The sequence below is a fragment of the Labeo rohita genome, chromosome 9 (genome assembly GCF_022985175.1).
Source record: "Labeo rohita strain BAU-BD-2019 chromosome 9, IGBB_LRoh.1.0, whole genome shotgun sequence".
NCBI lineage: Eukaryota > Metazoa > Chordata > Actinopteri > Cypriniformes > Cyprinidae > Labeo > Labeo rohita.
The window spans coordinates 31,875,772-31,897,048 of NC_066877.1; the positions used below are offsets into that span (position 1 = coordinate 31,875,772).

General features: G+C 34.1%; 1 protein-coding gene across 6 annotated transcripts in view; it reads right to left on the bottom strand.

Moving 5' to 3' along the window:
- Positions 1-21,277, bottom strand: part of tns1b (tensin 1b) — a 312,091-nt gene that overhangs the window by 215,748 nt on the left and 75,066 nt on the right. Inside the window, exon 1 of one of the 6 annotated variants that reach the window (XM_051119022.1) lies at positions 14,302-14,553. The exons of the other annotated variants lie outside the window; for them this stretch is intronic. Within the exon in view, the coding sequence (XP_050974979.1) occupies positions 14,302-14,382 (81 nt within the window). The 5' untranslated portion in view covers positions 14,383-14,553. Of the gene's footprint in view, positions 1-14,301; positions 14,554-21,277 lie in introns of those variants that run through there. 6 annotated transcript variants of the gene reach the window in all.

Sequence of the window (21,277 nt, forward strand, 5' to 3'; positions counted from 1 at the left end):
GTAATAATTTCTATAACTTCTTTCCAATATCAAATCAGCATATTAGAATGATTTCTGAAGGATCATGTGACACTGAAGAGTGGAGTAACGATGCTGAAAATTTAGCTTAAAGAAATAAACTACATTTTAAAATATATTCAAATAGAAAGCAGTTATTTTAAACTGTAAAAAAAAAAAAAAAAAAAAAAAAAATCAAAATTTTACAGTTTTTGCTGTAATTTGGCTCAAATAAATGCAGGCTTGGTGAGCAGAAGAAAATTCTTTAAAAAACATTAAAAATCTTACTGTTCAAAAACTTTTGACTGATAGTGTTTATATAGTCAAAGCACTAAAAGTTTTTTGCAAATCAATTTTAGCTGTATCCTTTCAGTAGTAGAGGTCAGTAGGGAGATTTGACTTGATTATCCTTACAGGGGTTATTTCACGTTTGACTAAACAAAGGCAAACAACAGTAAAACGAGAACTCACATACTGACAATTAAATTTTTATCTCTAAGGGTAAATGACATCCTGTTGTTCAAAACAAAACAGCTCATCTCATAAATCCTTTTTATGCTCTGTAATTTTACACTTTGTAAAAACAGCTTTGAGCAACATTTCGCAAGACTAAACCGACATGATTAGATCAGAAACATGCATGCAATTCTATTACAATATTAAACTGGTATTTTATGGCAAAAACACGCCGTAGTTTAGAAGAACCGTATCTTTTTTCACAGCCATCTAAGGCAGCGCAGGAAACCTGAGTTGCATATATATCAGCAAAATCTTGGCTTGGACACATGTTTTAGTGAGTCGATCAGAATCTGTGTTTATCAAAACCAAATAAAGTTCTGTTTCACAGGCCTCGGTGACATGTATCCTCATGAAAATAAATATCACAGACTGAGCAATTCAGAAAAATAAATGAGGGCTATTAGAAGTAAAGCAGCATTCTTCTACGTCTGTACAGAGAGAAACAAAGTTCACTGCCAGTAATTTACATCTCTCTGCAGAAAGTACAGCGTGCCACTCTAAATTGTGCCAATTACAATGATTCACACTGGGCTCAGAGGCACGATAAGGAAACTAATACCAGATCTCCACCAGCAATCGGGCTTCAGATGCTTGACTTTACAGTAAATCACAGAGACTTCTAGTCCAAGGTCTCACATACTGTTCATAAGAAACTCATAAACGCCAAACTTTTAAGGAATAATTCACCTTAAAATGAAACCTCACCCTCAAGTCATTCCAAACCACTTTGCTATCAGGTTTTAATGTGTTTGTGGTTTGTCTGAACACAAAAGGAGACTTTTTAAACATATTTTATGCAGTTCATAGTAACCAATGACATCAAACTCTAAAAAAACACCATTAAAGAATATACAGTTAAAGCCAAAAGTTTACATACACCTTGCAGAATCTGCAAAATTTAAATTATTTTACCAACATAAGACGGATCATACAAACTGCATGTCATTTTTTTTTATTTAGTATTGACCTAAATAAGATATTTCACATAAAAGATGTTTACATATAGTTCACAAGAAAAAATAATAGTTGAATTTATAAAAACGACCCTGTTCAAAAGTTTACATACACTTGATTCTTTGGTTTTTCAGCATTTTTGTGTATTTGAACCCTTTCCAACAATGACTGTATGATTTTGAGATCCATCTTTTCACACTATTGACAACTGAGGGACTCATATGCAACTATTACAGAAGGTTCAAACACTCACTGATGCTCCAGAAGGAAAAATGATGCATTAAGAGCCAGGGGGTGAAAACTTTTGAACAGAATGATGTGTACATTTGTCTTATTTTGTCTTAACATCATACTTTTTTTTTCATTTAGTACAGCCCTTAAGAAGCTACAGAAGATTCTACATGTTCCCCAGAAGACAAAATAAGTTAAATTTACCCTGATCTTCAAATTCCAAAAGTTTTCACCCCCCTTCATGCATTGTTTTTCCTTCTGAAGCATCAGTGAGTGCTTGAACCTTGTGTAATAGTTGCATATAAGTCCCTCAGTTGTCCTCAGCGTGAAAAGATGGATCTCAAAAATCACACAGTCATTGTAGGAAAGAGTTCAAATACACAAAAATGCTGGAAAACCAAAGAATTTGTGGGACGTGTATAATTTTTCTGAAGAACAGTAGGCAATTTAACTGTTCAGGACAAACAAGGGACTCATGAACAACTATCACGAAACAATAAAAATAAACAGTTGTGGATCATTCAGGTAACAACACAGTGTTAAAAACCAAGTGTATGCAAACTTTTGAACGGGGTCATTTTAATAAATTCAACTATTATTTTCTCTTGTAGACTACATGTGAATGTATTTTATGTGAAATATCTTATTCAGGTCAGTACTAAATAAATACTAACATGCATTTTGTATAATCCCTCTTATTTTGGTAAAATTGGTTTTGCAGATTCTGCAAGGTGTATGTAAACTTTTGACTTCAACTGTATATAAACCCATAAACTGGCAGAGATAAAAATTATCAGTAAACAACAGCTTAAATTTCTATCATATGATTTTAGAAGTCCTTTTTGGGGCTTGAAAGTTGTTGTAAGGCCTAAGTTGAACTTCTACTTTCGTCTCCCACCAGAAATAACAACATGGGGTGAAAAAACATCAACAAAAGTGGCATTTTTGGGTGAACTGTCCCTTTAAGTGTGGTGTAGCACAAACAGGCACCTGGTGGGACAGAGACAGATGTCCTGAGATAGAAATGAGGTCACAAAATATGAATCACATGAACCAATATAGGACAGGCCAATAAAGAGACAACACTTGGTCATTCTTTAGCAGCTAAAATAAGAATTCTGAGACCTGACCTGAACTCAGAGTCACATTCCTGATCTGGAATTGAAATAGAGCTGGTTATACAGTTAAATATACAGTACACAGTCTGCCAAAAGACTTTAGCATATGGATATGTTCAACACGAAGTACTGTATAGAATATAAATCATTTTTAGAAAAACATGCTTAAAAACAACTAAATTTACATTTTTGCCTTTATTGCTCATATAGTAGATACAGGAGAATTTTATTTAGAGGCCCAAAATAAGCAAAAATGTGCAATTTGGTGCAGATGCTGATATTTATATGGTCAAAAAGTAAGAAATTATGTATGTAATATAAATCAATGAGATCTTTATGCTGTAACAGTATAGCAGACTACTTACATAACATGCATATAAATATCAGTTGTCACTATATCACTATATCTCCCAATAATATATCTTTGAAAGATGATATTTAAAGGCTTAGTTTTTAACTTTCAGTTGTTTTAATTCAATGTATACATATACAGATACAGATTCATTGAGATATACTCATATTTTAACATTGATACATTTTATCATGATTTTTCTAATAAATAACGTAAGGATAATCAAGTAAACTTGCTTAAGTCCAGTAAATGTTCATCTTGAAATATTACTAACAAAATAACTGTTGGTCTTTCAAAACAAAACAAAACAAAACAAAATAAAACAAAATAAAACAAAATAAAATAAAATAAAATAAAATAAAATAAAATAAAATAAAATAAAATAAAATAAAATATTTTTTTTAAATAAACTAAACTAAACTAAAATAAACATAAAAATTCATTCAAAATCAGGCCATGGACTACACCAGTCTGAATCAAAAGAACAAAACATGGTCAGTTTACCGCCCAAGACCATTCACAGGTCCATGTAGGAGGTCCAATCAGGCTGTCTGGGTCTCCTATCACTTAAGACATAATTGCAAACAGGTTTAAAGAGCTCAAAAGTACAGGCTTCATTCTCTCTCTCAGCTCTGAGCACCTGATTGCTAAACACCTCTTCATCCGCTCAATCAGCTCTTCCGTCTCGAGGCCTCTGGGCGGCTGGTGTGATCCACTCATGCTGATGTGTGACTAACCACAGCACTTAGTCCTGTGGTTCATTCAGTGACAAGAAAATCACCACACTGCTCCAGCCAAACACAATGGTGGAGGAAAGAGGGAGAACTAGCATCTGCATTCTTATATATGCAAACTCTGTTCACCAACTAAAGAAGTGATCTCTGACACAGCAGTGTGCAAAGACAGGGCAAAATGCAATTTGTAAATTAAAATCACCAGCCCTACTCACTCCAAAGAGTAGACTGCTTGAAGTGAGCACTCTCAAGGGAGCATTTGATACATCCTATTTGAAGCCATGCATACTGACACTTTATTTTGAATCAGGAATGTTACCTAATCTGCAAAATACTGTGATAAATATAGCTGTTTAAAATCCCATGAAAAGCTTTCAAAAATAAAATAAAATAAAATAAAATAAAATAAAATAAAATAAAATAAAATAAAATAAAATAAAATAAAATAAAATAAAGGCCTTTGACTGACATTATACAGTTTTCTTCATTATGATAGTCAGAGTGGGCCAAACAGTGAAAAATGACATCATCTGCTTCAAAACCACACAGACATTTGGTTCTGTTCACAAAGACTAAGTAACAGCCTTGTTTATCTGAGATGCTCCAGACCAGCATTCCTTATGAACTGCAAAGTGAACTCACATCAAATAATGCCCCCTACTGAGACGAAACAAGAACGCCAGTGAAGAATAATCAAGTAAAGTTTGACATGATGAAAACCACATGACGCAAGGCCAAACTCCCCTGGTTTGGCCTCCCTCTAGAAATGCCGCCAAGACATTAATGAGTTTCTGATGAATTACACAAACTGCCTAAGAGGCATTGGATGCATCCTGTGCTTTACTACAGCTCCTCAGCTAGTAAACGTGTACTGCAAGTCACCCATGAACAGCCAACAGTTTGTTTACTGACCTAGCTTTGAAAGAGAAGAAAAACATGGAGCAGACAGTCAAACTTTAAAACAAACCATACAGTGCATCCTTAATAAAAAAAAAAAGGTACATTACCTTCTCAAAACTAATATGTACCATTTACAGTTGAGGTCGAAAGTTTACATACACCTTGCAGAATCTGCAAAATGTACCAAAGTAAGAGGGATCACACAAATTTCATGTTATTTTATTTTATCTAGTACTGACCTGAACATTTCGTCCACAAGAGAACATAATAGTTGAATTTATAAAAACGGCCCCGTTCAAAAGTTTACGTACACTTGATTCTTAATACAGTGTTGTTACCTGAATAATCCACAGCTGTGTTTTTTTGTTTAGTGATAGTTGTTCATGAGTCCCTTGTTTATCCTGAACAGCTGAGGGACTCATATGCAACTATTACAGAAGGTTAAAACGCTCACTGGTGCATCAGATGGAAAAAGGATGCATTAAGAGCTGGGGGGTGAAAACTTTTGAAAAGAATGAAGATGTGTGCATTTTTCTTGTTTTGTCTAAACTCTTCTTTTTTTTTCATTTAGTACTGCCCTTCAGAAGCTACAGAAGATACTTACATGTTTCCCTGAAGACAAAATAAGTTACATTTATCCTATTCTTCAAATTCAAAAAGTTTTCACCCCCGTTAATGCATTTTGTGTCAATCTGGACCATCAGTGAGTGTTTAAACCTTCTGTAATAGTTGCATATGAGTCCCTCAGTTGTCCTCAGTGTGAAAAGATGGATCTCAAAATCATAAATTCATTGTTGAAAAGGGTTCAAATACACAAAAACGCTGAAAAACCAAAGAATTTGTGGGACCTGAAGGATTTTTCTGAAGAACAGCAGGCAGTTTAACTGTTCAGGACAAACAAGGCACGCATGAACAACTATCACTAAACAAAAAAGGTAACAACACAGTATTAATAATCAACTTTAAACTTTTGAACTGGGTCTTTTTTTTTTATAAATTCAACTATTATTTTCTCTTGTGGACTATATGTAGACATCTTTTATGAGAAATATCTTATTCAGGTCAGTACTAAAAAGATAACATGCATTTTGCATGATCCCTCTTATTTTGGTAAAATAATTAACATTCTTCAAGGTGTATGTAAACTTTTGACCTCGGTACTAACTTGTATACTTTAAGGTACTAAAATGCACCTTTTAGGAGTTAATAAGGTACAAAGGTGAACCTTTTGAAAAGACACCATCCCACTGACAGCTTCTGTACTTTTTTCTGAGAGTGTAGAGTCTTTTACTGTATCTCTGACAGATGCTGAAAAAGGAGAAGAATCAAAACTGGCAACCCAGCAAGATTGAGGATTAAGGGAAAGTGAGAAAGAGAGAGAGAGAAAACATGGGAAAAATTGGACAGGATGACAGAATAACAGAATAACAGGGAAAAGTAAGATATTATGGAAACAAGGTGGCGATCAGAATCCAGCTCCATTGACAGCAGTGGATTAGTGAGCGGCTCTGCCCGCTGAAGTGAACACAGACTTGCATCATAAATCAACAGAGAAGGTTAAGTGGCCTTTAATGTACTCAGAGGGGCGGCACAGCTCCCTCCAGACTGTCACTCAGGGTTTAACTTTACACACAGTGAAGCAGTACCAAGTCAAACAGACACAAGGACTGTGTAATATAGCTACAAAAATAGTGATATTCTTCAGCCTTTTGACAAAATTCCATATTTACTGTATCAGAAATCATTTAAATATTCTTAACATGTGTGCCTGAATCAGAATTCCATGTTCGGATGCACTCTGTTTTTCCGTGCCTTTCCGATTACAGATGCACTATTCCGGCACATCCATAATTATGTCGGCTATTTGCTCTGAAACAGCTTAAAAGGGTGATTTTTTTCACTCCCAATTAGAGGGAACATTTACAGCCAAATATTAAGCACCGTGAAATCATTGCAACACTCAGTATTGCCTAATTACACTTTGCCTGCAAAATCATCACAAACACTGTAGTATCCAATACTGTATAGCTCAGCTCGAATGCACACACATACTTCGAAAACATGCACAACGTCTCGCAGACACGTGCCTAGAAGTACATGAAGAACCGTAGCTGATCTGTTATGAAGGCGAACCAGATGTTCTAATTTTGAATTTGCCAAAATTATAGAGGCCCCTCACAGGCAGCTTTGATAGGGGGACGAAGAGCTTGTAGAGCATGAGGTCATTAAAGTGGAATTCAAAAGCCAACAATGATGAGAAGCGCAAGAGTAAATCATATGCTGAGTGACTTCAAAGACCACAGACTCATTAGTCAGAAAAAGGAAAAAATAAATAAATAAATAAATAAAAATCAAAGGTGATCTACTAGAGATGACTGTAATGTGCAGAGAGGAATGAATATTTACAGGAATATTAATTTTGTAATCAATATTTATATTTATAAATATTTATCTCATGCTGGTGCTTAACTGAATGGATTGGCATACCAGAAATAAAATAAAATAAAATAACCGCTTCAGTATAAATGTGCAGAACTGTTACATAAGCCACCCATGGCTACTTTCAGACTGTACACTGCAACTTGTTTGCTGTTGATTGATCTGGAGCGTTAATGGACATTGATCACTGCACTAAGCTCTTTGACCTCTCAGACAGCTCAAGATCCATCAATATTTGCATTGGCTGAGTGGCAGAGAGCTAGTGTTTGTAAGCAACACCTTGTCTCAGAGGTCTTTACACAAAAGTTGCACGCAACATTTTCCTGAGTGCAAAACACTACGGGTTTCATTTCATAAACAGAAGCCCATTTTAAGCCAACTTTAGCTCTAAAATAAGATAATGTAGTGCTGTGCAACGATTAACCGCATCCAAAATAAAAGTTTTTGTTTACATAATATGTGTTTGTACTGTGTATACTTATTATGTATACAGAAATACATACGCATACTGTATACTTTGAAAATATTTAATTAAATAATTTTTTATGTAATGAATATTTATATATATATATATATATACAGTATATATATATATATATGAATATTGAATATTCATATAATATATTGAATATTGAATATTATATTGAATAATGAATATTTTTTATGTCCTAAAACCAAAACAATACCCATTCTTGTCTTAGGACAACTTCGATTAACTTTTTTGATCCACTTCAAATGTTGACTACTATATATATATATATATATATATATATACATATATATATATATATCAAAAGTTTATATATACATATATATATACACACACTACCGTTCAAAAGTTTGGGGTCAGTACATTTTTATTGTTTTTTTTTTTTTTTAAGAAATTAATACTTTTATTCACCAAGGATGTATTAAGTTAATAATTAAAAGTTTATTAAAAGTTAATAATAAATAATTTACATTGTTCTAACATATTTATATTTTGAATAAACACTGTACTTTTTAAACTTGTTATTCATGAAAGAATCCTGAAAAAAAAAAAAAAAAAAAAAAAAAAAAAAAAAAAAATCACAGGTTCCAAAAAATATTTGGCAGCACAACTGTTGATATTATCCAACATTGATCATTGTTGTTTTGGTAATGCCCATTTTTCACAACCCAATCAGTTACTAATGGTTTAAAACAACTTCCACCCTACATTTTTTCCCCTCACTGAATATCCAAGTCCACTCAGAAATACATCACGTTACAGAATCAAAATAATTTTCAAATTGCACATTAAATTAACTGAAATATCTTGACAAATCTTTAGACTAAGATTCAATTAGTTAATGCATGTTCATTTTTACATAAAAGTTGGAAAAAATGAACATGATAACACTTTACAACAAGGTCTGATTTCTATATGAGACTCTGGACCACAAAACCAGTCATAAGGGTCAGTTTTTAGTTTGAGATTTGTGAGATTTGAAGCTTTCCATTGATGTACGATTTGTTAGGATAGGACAATATTTGGCCGAGATACAACTGCTTGAAAATCTGGAATCCGAGGCTACAAAAAAAATCTAAATATTGAGAAAATCGCCTTTAAAGTTGTCCAAATGAAGTTCTTAGCAATGCACATTATTAAGCCAAAATTAGGTTTTGATATATTTACGGTAGGAAATTTATTTATATTTGTATTTATATTTGATAATTTTGATCCATACAACTGGCTATTGCTACAAATATACCTGTGCTACTTAAGACTGGTCATATATAAAAAGTTTATGGTAGCCACTGATTTCCATAGTATAGAAAAAAAATACTATGAAAGTCAATGGCTGCCGTCAACTGTTCGGTTACCAATATTCTTCAAAATACTTTCTATGTTCAACAGAAGAAAGAAACAAACAAAAGGTTTGAAAAGACATGAAGTTTAGTACATGACGACAAAATTTTTTTGGATAAACTAACCTTTTAACATTAATGTTTTATAAACATATTTATAATAATTAACATACATTTTAAAATGAATTTATTTACTTTTATTTTTAATTATTATTAAAATTAACATTAATAAAAGCTGTAAATGTTCATTGCTAGGTCATTAACTAATGTCAACAAACTGAATCTTATCAAAGTGTTACCAAAAGCTTTTGCTTGCAATCAAACCTTTAATACCTTTGTTTCAACCTATTTTCAGAGAAATTTACGAACAAGAGACTGCCCCTGCTAGTCCTAAAAGTCTCAGACAGTTCATTTATAATTCAGAGTTTGGAGGAAGTGCATTCTGGGCTTTTAGGTATTGGATGTTGCCCGCTCTTTTTCTGCTACTTCTGCTTTGTCCTCTGCTGACATCAGGACAGGTTTGTCTTCCGAGGAGAACATGTCTCTTTCCATTCACAATGTCATCTCTCCTCAGCAGGTAAGCGCCTCCATGCCAAGTATAGAGTTTGGGCCCAGGGATTTTCGTTTTGGACGCCGCTAGCGAATAAATCACATCTGCCTCATTCTGAACGCCTGTTTCCCGCATCTTCTGGTCATATATGATGACATCTACAGCTGTAGACAGAGTCCTCGTCTCTGCAAAGTCTATTCCACCAGTGCCAGTGCAGCAGGACTGCAGAATCGCAGTCTGAAAGGAAAGACTGAAAGACTCCCACTATATTCAAAAAGTGCCTGAGCTTTAGGAGGATTTGGGATCCTTTTCCACTCCATTCACTATAGCGGAATGCTAATTAAGAGACCAGAGAGGTCAGAGAGAGAGAATGACCAGAGAGAAAGAGGAGGGAAAGCAACCATCGGCCGGGTGACAGTTAAAGGAATAGCTCACCCAAAAGTGACAACGTTGTCATCGTTTACTCACCCAGCGGATGAATATTCAAGCTGCTCTTTTCCATAAAATGAAAGTGAATGGTAATTTATTCCATCAAGCTCCAAAAAGCAGCAAAAAGTAATCCATATTACTACATCTTAAATCATATGACAGCTTTGTGTGACTGAAATTGAAGTCATTATTCATTTTTATCATCTCCCCTTGTGAGATACATGTACTGCAAATCTGAGACGCAAAAGCCTCCATTTAATCTCGTCGTGGTTTAAGAGAAAAATATTTTTCATTCTTCTGTCCTTGAGGCCCAAAAGAAAAATATATTGCTTAGAGGTTGCTTTTTTTTAAGATGAGGTTGCATTTAAGTATCAGCTTTATCCATGATGCTTCTCTTACAATTCTTTAGGAGGCATAAAAATAGACATAAAAAGACACTTGTTGAAATAAAGTGAAAGTATGGAGATATCATATGAACATGGAATTGAATGAGACAAAATAAATTGGAGTAAATGGACTAAAAGTTTAAAGAGTAAATAGTCTCAAACTTTTGAGTTTTAACAAATTCTCTTTGCCAAAACTTCAAAAGAAACCTCAAATTGTGCTCTGAAGTGTCAAAAGCCTTGAGATTGAAATATGAAAATTCTCAATACTCTTCTAAAGTGAAAAAATATTTTAAAATCTCACATCATCACAAGTGAGATCTCATTAATGACTCAGTTGTTTCTCCTATAACAAAGTTAAATGAAGAGCAAATACAGATTTTTGCTACAGCTTTTCAGATTTGTCTCCTGCTTCTCGCATTTAAATAAAGTGAAAGTGTAGAGATATAAAATGAATGTGAGAATTGGAGAAATTTTTGAGTTTAAATTGCAATTTCAGACTATCTTGGCAAATCTGAGTACAGTCCAAGATGTAGTTAAGTGCTTCTTCCGCTGGATACAAGACCTTTCACCTTATTCAATCTCACTCAGACTGAAATAATCACTGATCAAGCCTTTTGATCAAACCTTTTATTTAGCATAGCATACAGCAATAAGATAATTGTCCATATGATGCATCAATTGGCACTGAAAAACCTTGAAAGACACATAACATGACATGCACAATAAAGCAAACTCTAAGCACTGATCTCTAATCCATCAGTTTTTCCAAGAAAATGCAGTCTCTATTGAAATAAGTGAAAGTATAAAGATAAAAATGGTATGAGAATTGGATGAGACATATTAGAGTTCACACTGAAATTTCAGACTATGGTATCTTGGCAAATCTGAGTATTATCTAAAGACATGGTTGAGGACTTTTTCCTCTACATACTAGACACTTTACTCCATTTAATATCACTCTTCTCCTAAAGGGGTCATCGGATGCCCATTTTCCACAAGCTGATATGATTCTTTAGGGTCTTGAAGAAAGTCTATAATATACTTTGGTTAAAAATTCTCAATGGTAGTGTAAAACAACACCCTTTTTACCTTACCAAAATCAACTCTACAAAAATCATCTCATTCTGGTCGAGGCTGCTTTAAATGCAAATGAGCTCTGCTCACCCCACCCCTCTCTTCTCGCTGTGGAGTGACGAGCCTGTTTACTTTAGCCGCATTTAGCTGCCTTTAGCCGCTAAACTTGCTAACTAGCACATTATTAGGAAAGGCGATTGCAAAGATTCCTAAAAAAAAACCCTTATACTTACTTCTGCTGTAAGTGAAGCTAGATCATGAATGATTTGTGCGAACACAGACAGATATATGTAGATCGGGAGGCGCATTCCCTTCACAAACCAAACGTAATCCACTGTATCTTCAGCGGCTCAGATGTCGGAGGTAATTGACGACCACTACATTCATTATTACATCCAGCAACACAACACCTCGCTAATGTTAATTGCTCAATTCTTGTCTAACTTACATCCCTGCTCCGGCATCAAAACATGGAGGTTGGACTGTTACAACTGATCTTGTCATGTCAATCATGTCAATCAACTATCGTGGGAGCGGCCTCTGTCGGTGTGACGCAACAATGACAGGCATCTGAGACTGGCTCGATTTGAAAAAGGGGATATTATTTTTACAGATTAATTAAAAACCACTGCATGGATTTTTATCATTATAGGGTAGATTTGTACAATTTGTACAACAAAAATTTGTACACTGCCAACACACAATGTTCAATCAACTTGAAAAAGTGAACTTAGCATCCGATGACCCCTTTAAACAAAGATCTCATCCATGTCTCAAACTGAGAATAGAATAGAACAGCTTGGACATTCTACTACAATCATTCTGGCATTAATCTTCGGTAACACTTTATTTTACGGTTTCTTGACTAGTTGCTTATGAGTTGTAGTTAATAGTGAATAAGTGTACCCTATTCTAAAGTGTTACCGAATCTTCTTATTGAGTTTTAATGAGGTGAACACTTTTGAGCAAATTTTTACTTAAAAACGCAGCATAAAGCAACAGGTTAGTGAACGTCCTTAAAATACACCCATCTACACCAAAATATAGCAAACGGCACTTAAAAAGTGATGCAATTAAAGAAGCTCTGTGCGCTGATCCAGTTAATTGAACAAACATTTTTTCCACAAAAATGCAGTCTCTGCTGAAATGAAGTGAAAATATAGAAAATATGGGAATTGAATAAGAAGTCACAGACTGAAATAATCACTGCTAATCTTTAAATAATGACATCTACGGTCACTTTTGGAACTCAGCAATATGAATCCACTGTCGTTGCATGGAAAATAGCAGCTTGGATATTCTACCACAACCATTATGTCATGAATTTTACAAATGAAGACAAAATGTTCACTTTTGAACACACCACTCCTTAAAAACACAGCATAGAGTGAACAGTCAAGGCTTATGAACGTCCAGAAAATACACTCATCTGCACCAAAATATAGTGAAAGGCACTGAAAAAGTGATATGCACAAAGAAACAAGCTCAGAGTACTGATCTAATTAATTGACTTTTCCATGAAAATGCAGTCTCGTTTGAAGTAAAGTAAAAAATATAGAGACATAAATGAATATAAGAATTGAATAAGTCGTCTTACACTAAAATAATCACTGATCATCTATAAAAAAAAAATTACAGTCACTTTTGAAGCTTAGCCTGAAACCACGCCAGAATCCACTGTTGTTGCATGGAAAAGAGCAGCTTGGACATTCAACCACAACCATTCTAGCACTGAATTTTCCTTTTTAGTTTCAATGCAATGAACAAATTATGACAAAATGTTCTTTAAAAACACAGCATAGAGTGAGCGGTCAATCAACAGGCTAGTGAATGTCAAGAAAATGCATGCACCAAAACAAAGTGAAAGAAACTTGCTCAAGCAAATGTAATTTATTGAGCTCTTTAATATAATAGTCCATACCACCTGTGCTCTATAGTATATACAGTATATGTAACTCTGGACCACAAAACCAGTCATAAGTAGCACGGGTATATTTGGAGCAATAGTCAACAATACATTGCATGGGTCAAAATTATCGATTTTTCTTTTATGCCAATAAAAGTCATTAGGATATTAAAATGTTCCATGAAGATATTGTGTAAATTTCCTACTGTAAATTATATTAAAAATTAGATTAGTAATATGCATTGCTAAGAACTTCATTTGGACAACTTTAAATGCAATTTTCTCAATATTTAGATTGTTCTGCACTCTCAGATTCCAGATTTTCAAATAGTTGTATCTCAACCAAATATTGTCCCATTCTAACAAACCATACATCAATGATATGGAAAGCTTATTTATTCAACTTTCAGATGATGTATAAGTCCGACTGGTTTTGTAGTCGAGGTTCACATATCTTCTGAAGCTTTGTGTGACTGATATTTAAATCAATATTCACTTTTATCATCTTCCCTTTGAGTTACAAAAAAGATTACTGAAAATTCAAGATGCATAAATGCATTTAAGATTGTGTTTGTCTAGAAGAAAAAAAAAGTAATTTTTATATCCTTGAGGTCCATAAGAAGCTCAGAGGTTGCTCTTTTTTAGCTCAGCAAACTTAACAGAGTTCTCAGTGAGGTTGCATTTAAGTATCAACCTCATCTAAGAATAAAATGCTTCTCAATTAGGAGGCCATCCATTTGCACAAAAACATGAAAAACATTTAAAACGTGACGTGTGTGATGAAACAACCAGCACTGATCTAATTCATTGAATTTTCAAAGAAAATTCAGTTTCTCCCCCAGTCCCACCCATCCCAGTCAAGTGGACTGCCCCACGGCTCACCCAGAACATGCAGGACAGGCAGACCCAGGTGCGTGCGCGGCCAGCCAGCGTGGCTGGCAAGCTGAGAGACACAGAGGGCATCACGAGATCACGCTGAAGGCTTCCTCTCCACTGGATCCTGCACAGGACACATAACTATTCCACACGCTGGTCCCACAACGCTCCACAGATCCATGACACGCTAAGGAGAGCTGCATCAACTGCCGCTGCTGTCCTCCTCGCCACACTCTTATTCCAGGCACCCTCCCTCTCTCCGTCTCTCTCTCTCTCTCTTTTTTTGGGGTCATGTAGCTCGGCTCCACAGGAGAGAGGGGGAGGTGACTGAGAGCCTCTTTATTTCTCCCCACTGCTCTCCTTGTCGGCTTTAGCCCCTCCTCTCTCCATGTCTCTCTTCAGTCTTACTTTCATTCACATCTTCCACCCCCTGCTTTCCTCTCTAACCTCCCCCACGAGCGGATTTTCTCAAAGTGTGCTCGCTCCTTCTCATCTCCAACTCCTCTCGCTTCTCCTCAAGTTAAATATACCTACAGGAAAGAAACAAAATTTTTTCTTCTAATTAAGTCACCTGCGTCTGAGTCGGTAATGTCACACGTGTCTAGAGTTTCAGCTAAGAGATCACGAGATCGCCTTGAGTCAAATGACTGAGGTTTGAATATGAACTTGAATGTTTGTCAACAAATTTTTCCAAAGGTAAATTATCTGAACAGTAAAATGTTTGTCTGTGCTAGTATGAATGAAACGTCACAAATGAGGAAAAGTCTCACCCCTTGTCATCCAAGGTGTTCATGTCTTTCTTTCTTCAGCCGTAAAGAAATTATATTTTTTGAGGGAAACATTTCAGGATTTTTCTCCATTTAATGAACTGCTATGGTGCCCCGATTTTGAACTTCCAAATTGCAGTTTAAATGCGGCTTCAAACGATCCCAAATGCGGTTGTAAACGATCCCAGCCGAGGAAGAAGGGTCTTATCTAGCAAAATGATCCGCTATTTCCATTAAAAAAAAATACGATCTATATACTTTTTAATGCCAGTCTTGTTTTACTCTGCCTGTTTTTTTCCAGTTCACGACAGTTAGGGTATTTCGAAAAGTTCTCATCTCATGTTCTCCCTCAACTTCAAAATCATCTTATATCGGTGTTTTACCTTTTTTGTTGAGGGTGTTCGACCTTTTTTGCATGTTCACTTTGCATAGACTGGGTCGGTACTTCTGCAGCGATGTAGGATGATTTTGAAATGATTCTTGAAGTTGAGGGAGAAAATACGATTGGAGTTTTTCGACATACCCTAACTGTCTTGAGGCAGGATACACAAGAGTTCAGGGAGAGCAAGACAAAACGAGCGTTTGAGATTAAAAAGTGTTTAAATTGTATTTTTTAATGAAAATAATTGATCGTTTCGCTAGATCAGACCCTTCTTCCTCGGCTGAGATCGTTTACAACCGCATTTGGGATCGTTTGAAGCCATATTTAAACTGCATTTTAGAAGTTCAAAATCGGGGCACCACAGCAGTCCATTATATGGAGAAAAATCTTGAAATGTTTAACTCAGAAAACAATTTCATTACAGCTGAAGAAAAAAAAGACATAAACATCTTGGATGACAAGAGGGTGGGTACATTATCTGTAAAATTTTGTTCTGGAAGTGGACTTCTCCTTTAATGCATGCCAACAATTGTCTCATTTGTGTCTATTTACTCGTTTTAATATTGTCCCAAATCAAACATCATTGCAAACTCCATTCATTCTCTTTAGTTATAAGTTGCAACACAGGCTCACTGAAAATACGTGCCTCTATATACATTTCTGCAAAACTAAAAAAAAAACGTACCTATATCTACGCATCACTGCAGTTTCCAGTTAAAATGAACACTAGAGGCAGTAAAGCTCCAACAACTTTTATTATTTCACACAAAGTATCATTTACACACAAAGTTTTGATTAATAAAGCCTAACTGTCGCACAGTTACTTGCAGATTATTATATTTTGGCTTCAAAACAATTTTAATATGCTGCGCAATTTGAAAACTGATACTTTTGAATGTTGTCATCACATATACAGCTTTATATGCGTGAGTTTTTTAATTAACTACAGTTTGACAAAGCAGCTCAAATCCAGGAAGTTAAAATAGCATGGTAGCAACAATAAATACGGCTTTATATCACTTTTGCATTTGTTAACACTATCGAGTAGGTTTAGGGTTGGGTTTAGTGTATGGGATATTTCCAACACGATAGAGCATTAACCTTTAGCGACACTAGCCAGATATTTGAATTGTGAACAACCACAATACATACCTCAAGCAGCGTAATAAAACATGCATCGAATGGGTGTTTTAGCACTACTCTTTGGACATTTCACTTTGAAACTGCAGAAATCTATACAGAGGCACGTATATCCAATGAGCCTGGGTTGGTTATAAAAGAGCATCCTCTGGGCACCCTAAAAAAAAACTGCTTTAAAACTGTAATTGTTTTCCCCAAACAATAAGAATAAATGGAAACAAATGAAGTCTTCAGCTTCTTAGATTTGTAGTAATTTCACATGTGTTTCCTCTAGTGTTTTAGAGCTCAACAATGTCTCAAACCTTGCTCTGTCTTAGATAAGACAGACAGCGTGCAATTAAGACTTCAATATAAACTCGATTATTTCTCATCAGATTTTCTTCAGAAGTTAGGATTAATTGTTATAGCTCTGCACTTTTATAGCATGTCATCTACAGTCTCATTTGTGTTTTTCATGTCTCCTAAGGAACTCCACAAGGCTGGAAAGAGAACAACCTCAGAGCAATGAATTTTTCCTCTGGGTCTGCAAATCTCCTTTAATGCCACGGCTACATGTCTCTGCCCCAGATATCAGCGAGGCTGTGAGCTACTGCTTTTCTGGGGCTGTGATGCAGCCATCAAAGACAGCAACCAAAACAGCAAACAGAGCAGAGCTGAGAGGTTCATTACAGAGGCACATCAAACCTTCAGCGGCCTGCCGGAGGGGAAGGTGGTCTCACTGTGGGTGTCTCTCTGTCTCTGGATGATGTCTGTAATCCCTTGGCATTTCCTCTTCATCACACTGATGAGATGAAACCTCTCCTGGGGTCAGTCCTGTTTGCTTTCACACACATTCACCCTGTCCATCACAGCACATGGTGGACACATTTGTAATTGGGAGTTGCATTAGCCGCAGACGAGCTAATTCAGGCAGCCAGAGTGCACGGAAATGCCTGTAAACAAGGTAAATGTCTATAGCTGTAAATCTCAGCTGCAGAAAGTCTCATGAGGAAAGTAACAAATCGTAGAGTTGACTCTCTACAATCTGTATCATCTACAAACAACTTGAAAACAAAATCCCGTTTTAATAGGGGCTTTTGGGAAAGATCACAATTGCTGCATTTGCCAAAAATGTGCCAAGTTAGTGGCAATAAATATCTGAAAGATAATCAGAGTTTTGTTTTGGCACTCAGTTTAAGATAGACTTGATATTTTCTAGCAGAAGTAGGTGTGTTTTGAAATAACTTAAAATAAATAATTAACGAAAAAAACAAAATAAAATATAAATAATAATAATAATAATAATAATAATAATAATAATAATAGCCCTTGTTTTTATAATGGTAATAATTATTATTAGCATTACTATAATTAGTATTATTATTAGTTATTATTATTTAATAATACTACTAATAATAAAAATAGCTCTTGCTGTTGTTAGTAGTACTAATTATTGTTAATATAATAATAATAATAATAATAATTATTATTATTATTATTATTATTATTATTTATTAATATAATAACAGCCCTTGTTATTGTTATAATAGCATTAATTATTATTAGCATTGCTATAATTAGTATTAATGAGAATAATTTATTGATATAACAACAATAACAATAATAATAATAATAATAGTTCTTGTTGTTGTAGTAATAATTTATTAGCATTACTATAATGAGTCTTATTAATGAGTATTGTTTATTATTTATTAATTTAATAACAATAATGGCTGTTATTTAGCTATTAATGACTTTATTATTTTATTATTATTATTATTATTATTATTATTATTATTATTATTAATCATAATAACAACAACAACAACAACTATTGTTGTTATAAAAGTAATTATTTTTAACATTACTGTAATTGGTATTAACGAGTATTGTTCATTAATATAATAATAATAATAATAATAATAACTAAAATAATAAAATAAACAATCTCTTGTTAATAGTAATTATTATTATTATTATCATCATCATTACTATAATGAGCATTATTTTTATTAATATAATATTATTAATATATTTTTAATATAATATATTATTAATAATAATAAATAATAATAATAATAACAGCAATAAGAATAGCTCTTGTTATAAAAGTAATTATTATTATAAATGAATTGGTATTAACTGTAATTAGTATTAATTAGTATTATTTATAATAGTATTATTAATAATAATAGTTGTTGATAGTACTAATTATTAGCATTACTATAATGAGTATTAGCATTACTGTAATTAGTATTAAGTATTGTTTATAAATATACTACTACTACTCTCTTGTTGCTGTTAATAGTAATTATTATTAGCTTTACTATGAGTATTATTACTGAGTATTACTTCTTAATTATTAATATACTAATACTAATAATACTACTACTACTGCTAATAATAATAATAACAAATAATAACAATAGCTCTTATTGTTATAAAAGTAATAATTAATAACATTACTGTAATTGGTATTAACTGTAGTTAGTATTATTGAGTATTATTTACATCAAATGGCTAGTCTATTAGTCCGATGTCTGTTAGATGTTGTTCGATTGTTCAGTTGTTCACAAAGTTTGACTAATTGCTAATAAACTGTGATTTGTTATTTGTTATGAAACTGAGTCTACAGTTTTCTTTTCTTGTCTAAGTGCATTCCCTAAACAGAATAAACTGCAAAGTGGACCAGAATTTATGCAGTCAAAAATGTAGCTGTAGGCAAGGTTTCAAAAGCTGACGAAACAAACTTGTATAGAGCATGGAAGATTCATGCACAATTACCTGAGAGATGCGTTTCAGTACATGCCTTTTACTCAAAGGTCTAATTTTTACAGTTCACCGCAATGGATCGATACCTCGACACCCGCTAATTTCTCTTAGATTTAGGCAGGCTGCAGGCCAAATGATAACATAGAACTAAGTGTGGGATTAGTTTGATTAACTTTGTCACAGTGAAAACCATCCGGTTCCCAACAGCACCTCAGAGCCTGAGGCTGTAAAAGCCTCCATTTTTATTCTTCAAGCAGATCAATCCCTTTATGAGATCCGCTCTGGTCAATAGAGCGGCTAAATATACACGCTAAGAACGGCCACGATGCGCTTTCACTCAGCTCTATTTCGAGAACATGAATCAGATGAGAAGCAATACAATATAGGGAATAATATCCGGCCCCAGATGCAGCGCATTAGAGGAGATTGGGGTCAAAACGGGCAGAAAAGGGACGCTTTGAAGAGCTGAGCTTTTCTTTACAAATGGAAGGAACTTCAAGAAGACAGATGAAGCTAAAGAAAGGGCAGAGTCATTATGAATATTTACAATTATTTAACAGTATACACTGGCAGCGAAAAGTTTGTCATAAATACTTTTTGTACTAAATCGTTTTTTTAAAGAATTCTCTTAGGCTTAACACCACAAAAATACAGAAAAAACAGCAATATTGTGAAATATTATTACTATTTAGAAGAAATGCTTTCTATTTGAATAAATTTTAAAATGTAATTTATTCCTGTGATGCAAAGCTGAATTTTCAGGATCATTACTACAGTCTTCAGTCTTCATGATCCTTCAGAAATCACTCTAATATTGTCTCTGACTCAAAGTTAGTTTGATTAAAAGTTACAAATGTATATGGCTACGTCTGAGATCTCAAGGCCTTTCTGGTGCCTTGATAAAATTAGCTTGTTTATTTCTAAGCCAGGACAAAATAAGCGCAGTCTATTACCAGAATACACTCAAAGAGTGTACAATATGAAACCACTGCCCTCCAAGACCCCAAAACTCTCACTAGTGCTCAAGCAAACAACATCCTCTCTGTCTGAGAGCAGAAAAACAATGAAAAAGCAACCTGTCTTTACTGTAATAGCAAACACTGCAATGGAAATATGAGAACACGATGTGTAACTCAAGCTGCTCATAACAGCGCAAAGGTACGTGCACAGATACAGTATCTCTAGATGAACAAGGTAAAACATGTAAATCTGTACTGAATTGAGGTGTTGGTTCACTGACTTAAAGGGATAGATCAGCCAAAAATAAAAATTCTGTTATTAATTACTCACCCTGATGTCCAAACCTGTAAGAACTTCATTCACAGAAGAGAAGAAATTGTTCAATAAAGTTGTTATTTTTGTTTTCTTTGCACATAAAAATTTCTCATAGCTTCATAACATTATGGTTGAACCATGGTTGGTAGTTGTTGTCTCAAATTTCAACAAAAATAATTTAATTTGTGGATAGAAGATGAACTAAGGCTTCACTGGTTTGGAACTACATGAGGTTGAGTAAGTAATGACAGCATTTTCAATTTTGGCTGAGCTATCTATGTAAAATAAGTTACCTTCAATGTCTCTAATCTGGAGAAATGACAAAATGAAAATGTGTTCAACAACATGCTGCAAATAGGCAAACCATTCTTCAAACACCACATGAAAATGTGACCCTGGAATACAAAATCAGTCATGAGAGTCAATTTTTTGAAATTGAGATTTATACAAAATCTGAAATCTGAATTTCATCTGAAAGTTAAATGTATAAGCTTCCATCGATATATGAACAATATTTGGCCGAGATACAGCTATTTGAAAATCTGGAATCTGAGGGTGCAAAAAAATAAAAAAAATAAAAATATTGAGAAAAATCGCCTTTAAAGGAACATTCCTTTTTTTTTGAAAATAGGCTCACTGTCCAACTCCCCTAGAGTTAAACAGTTGA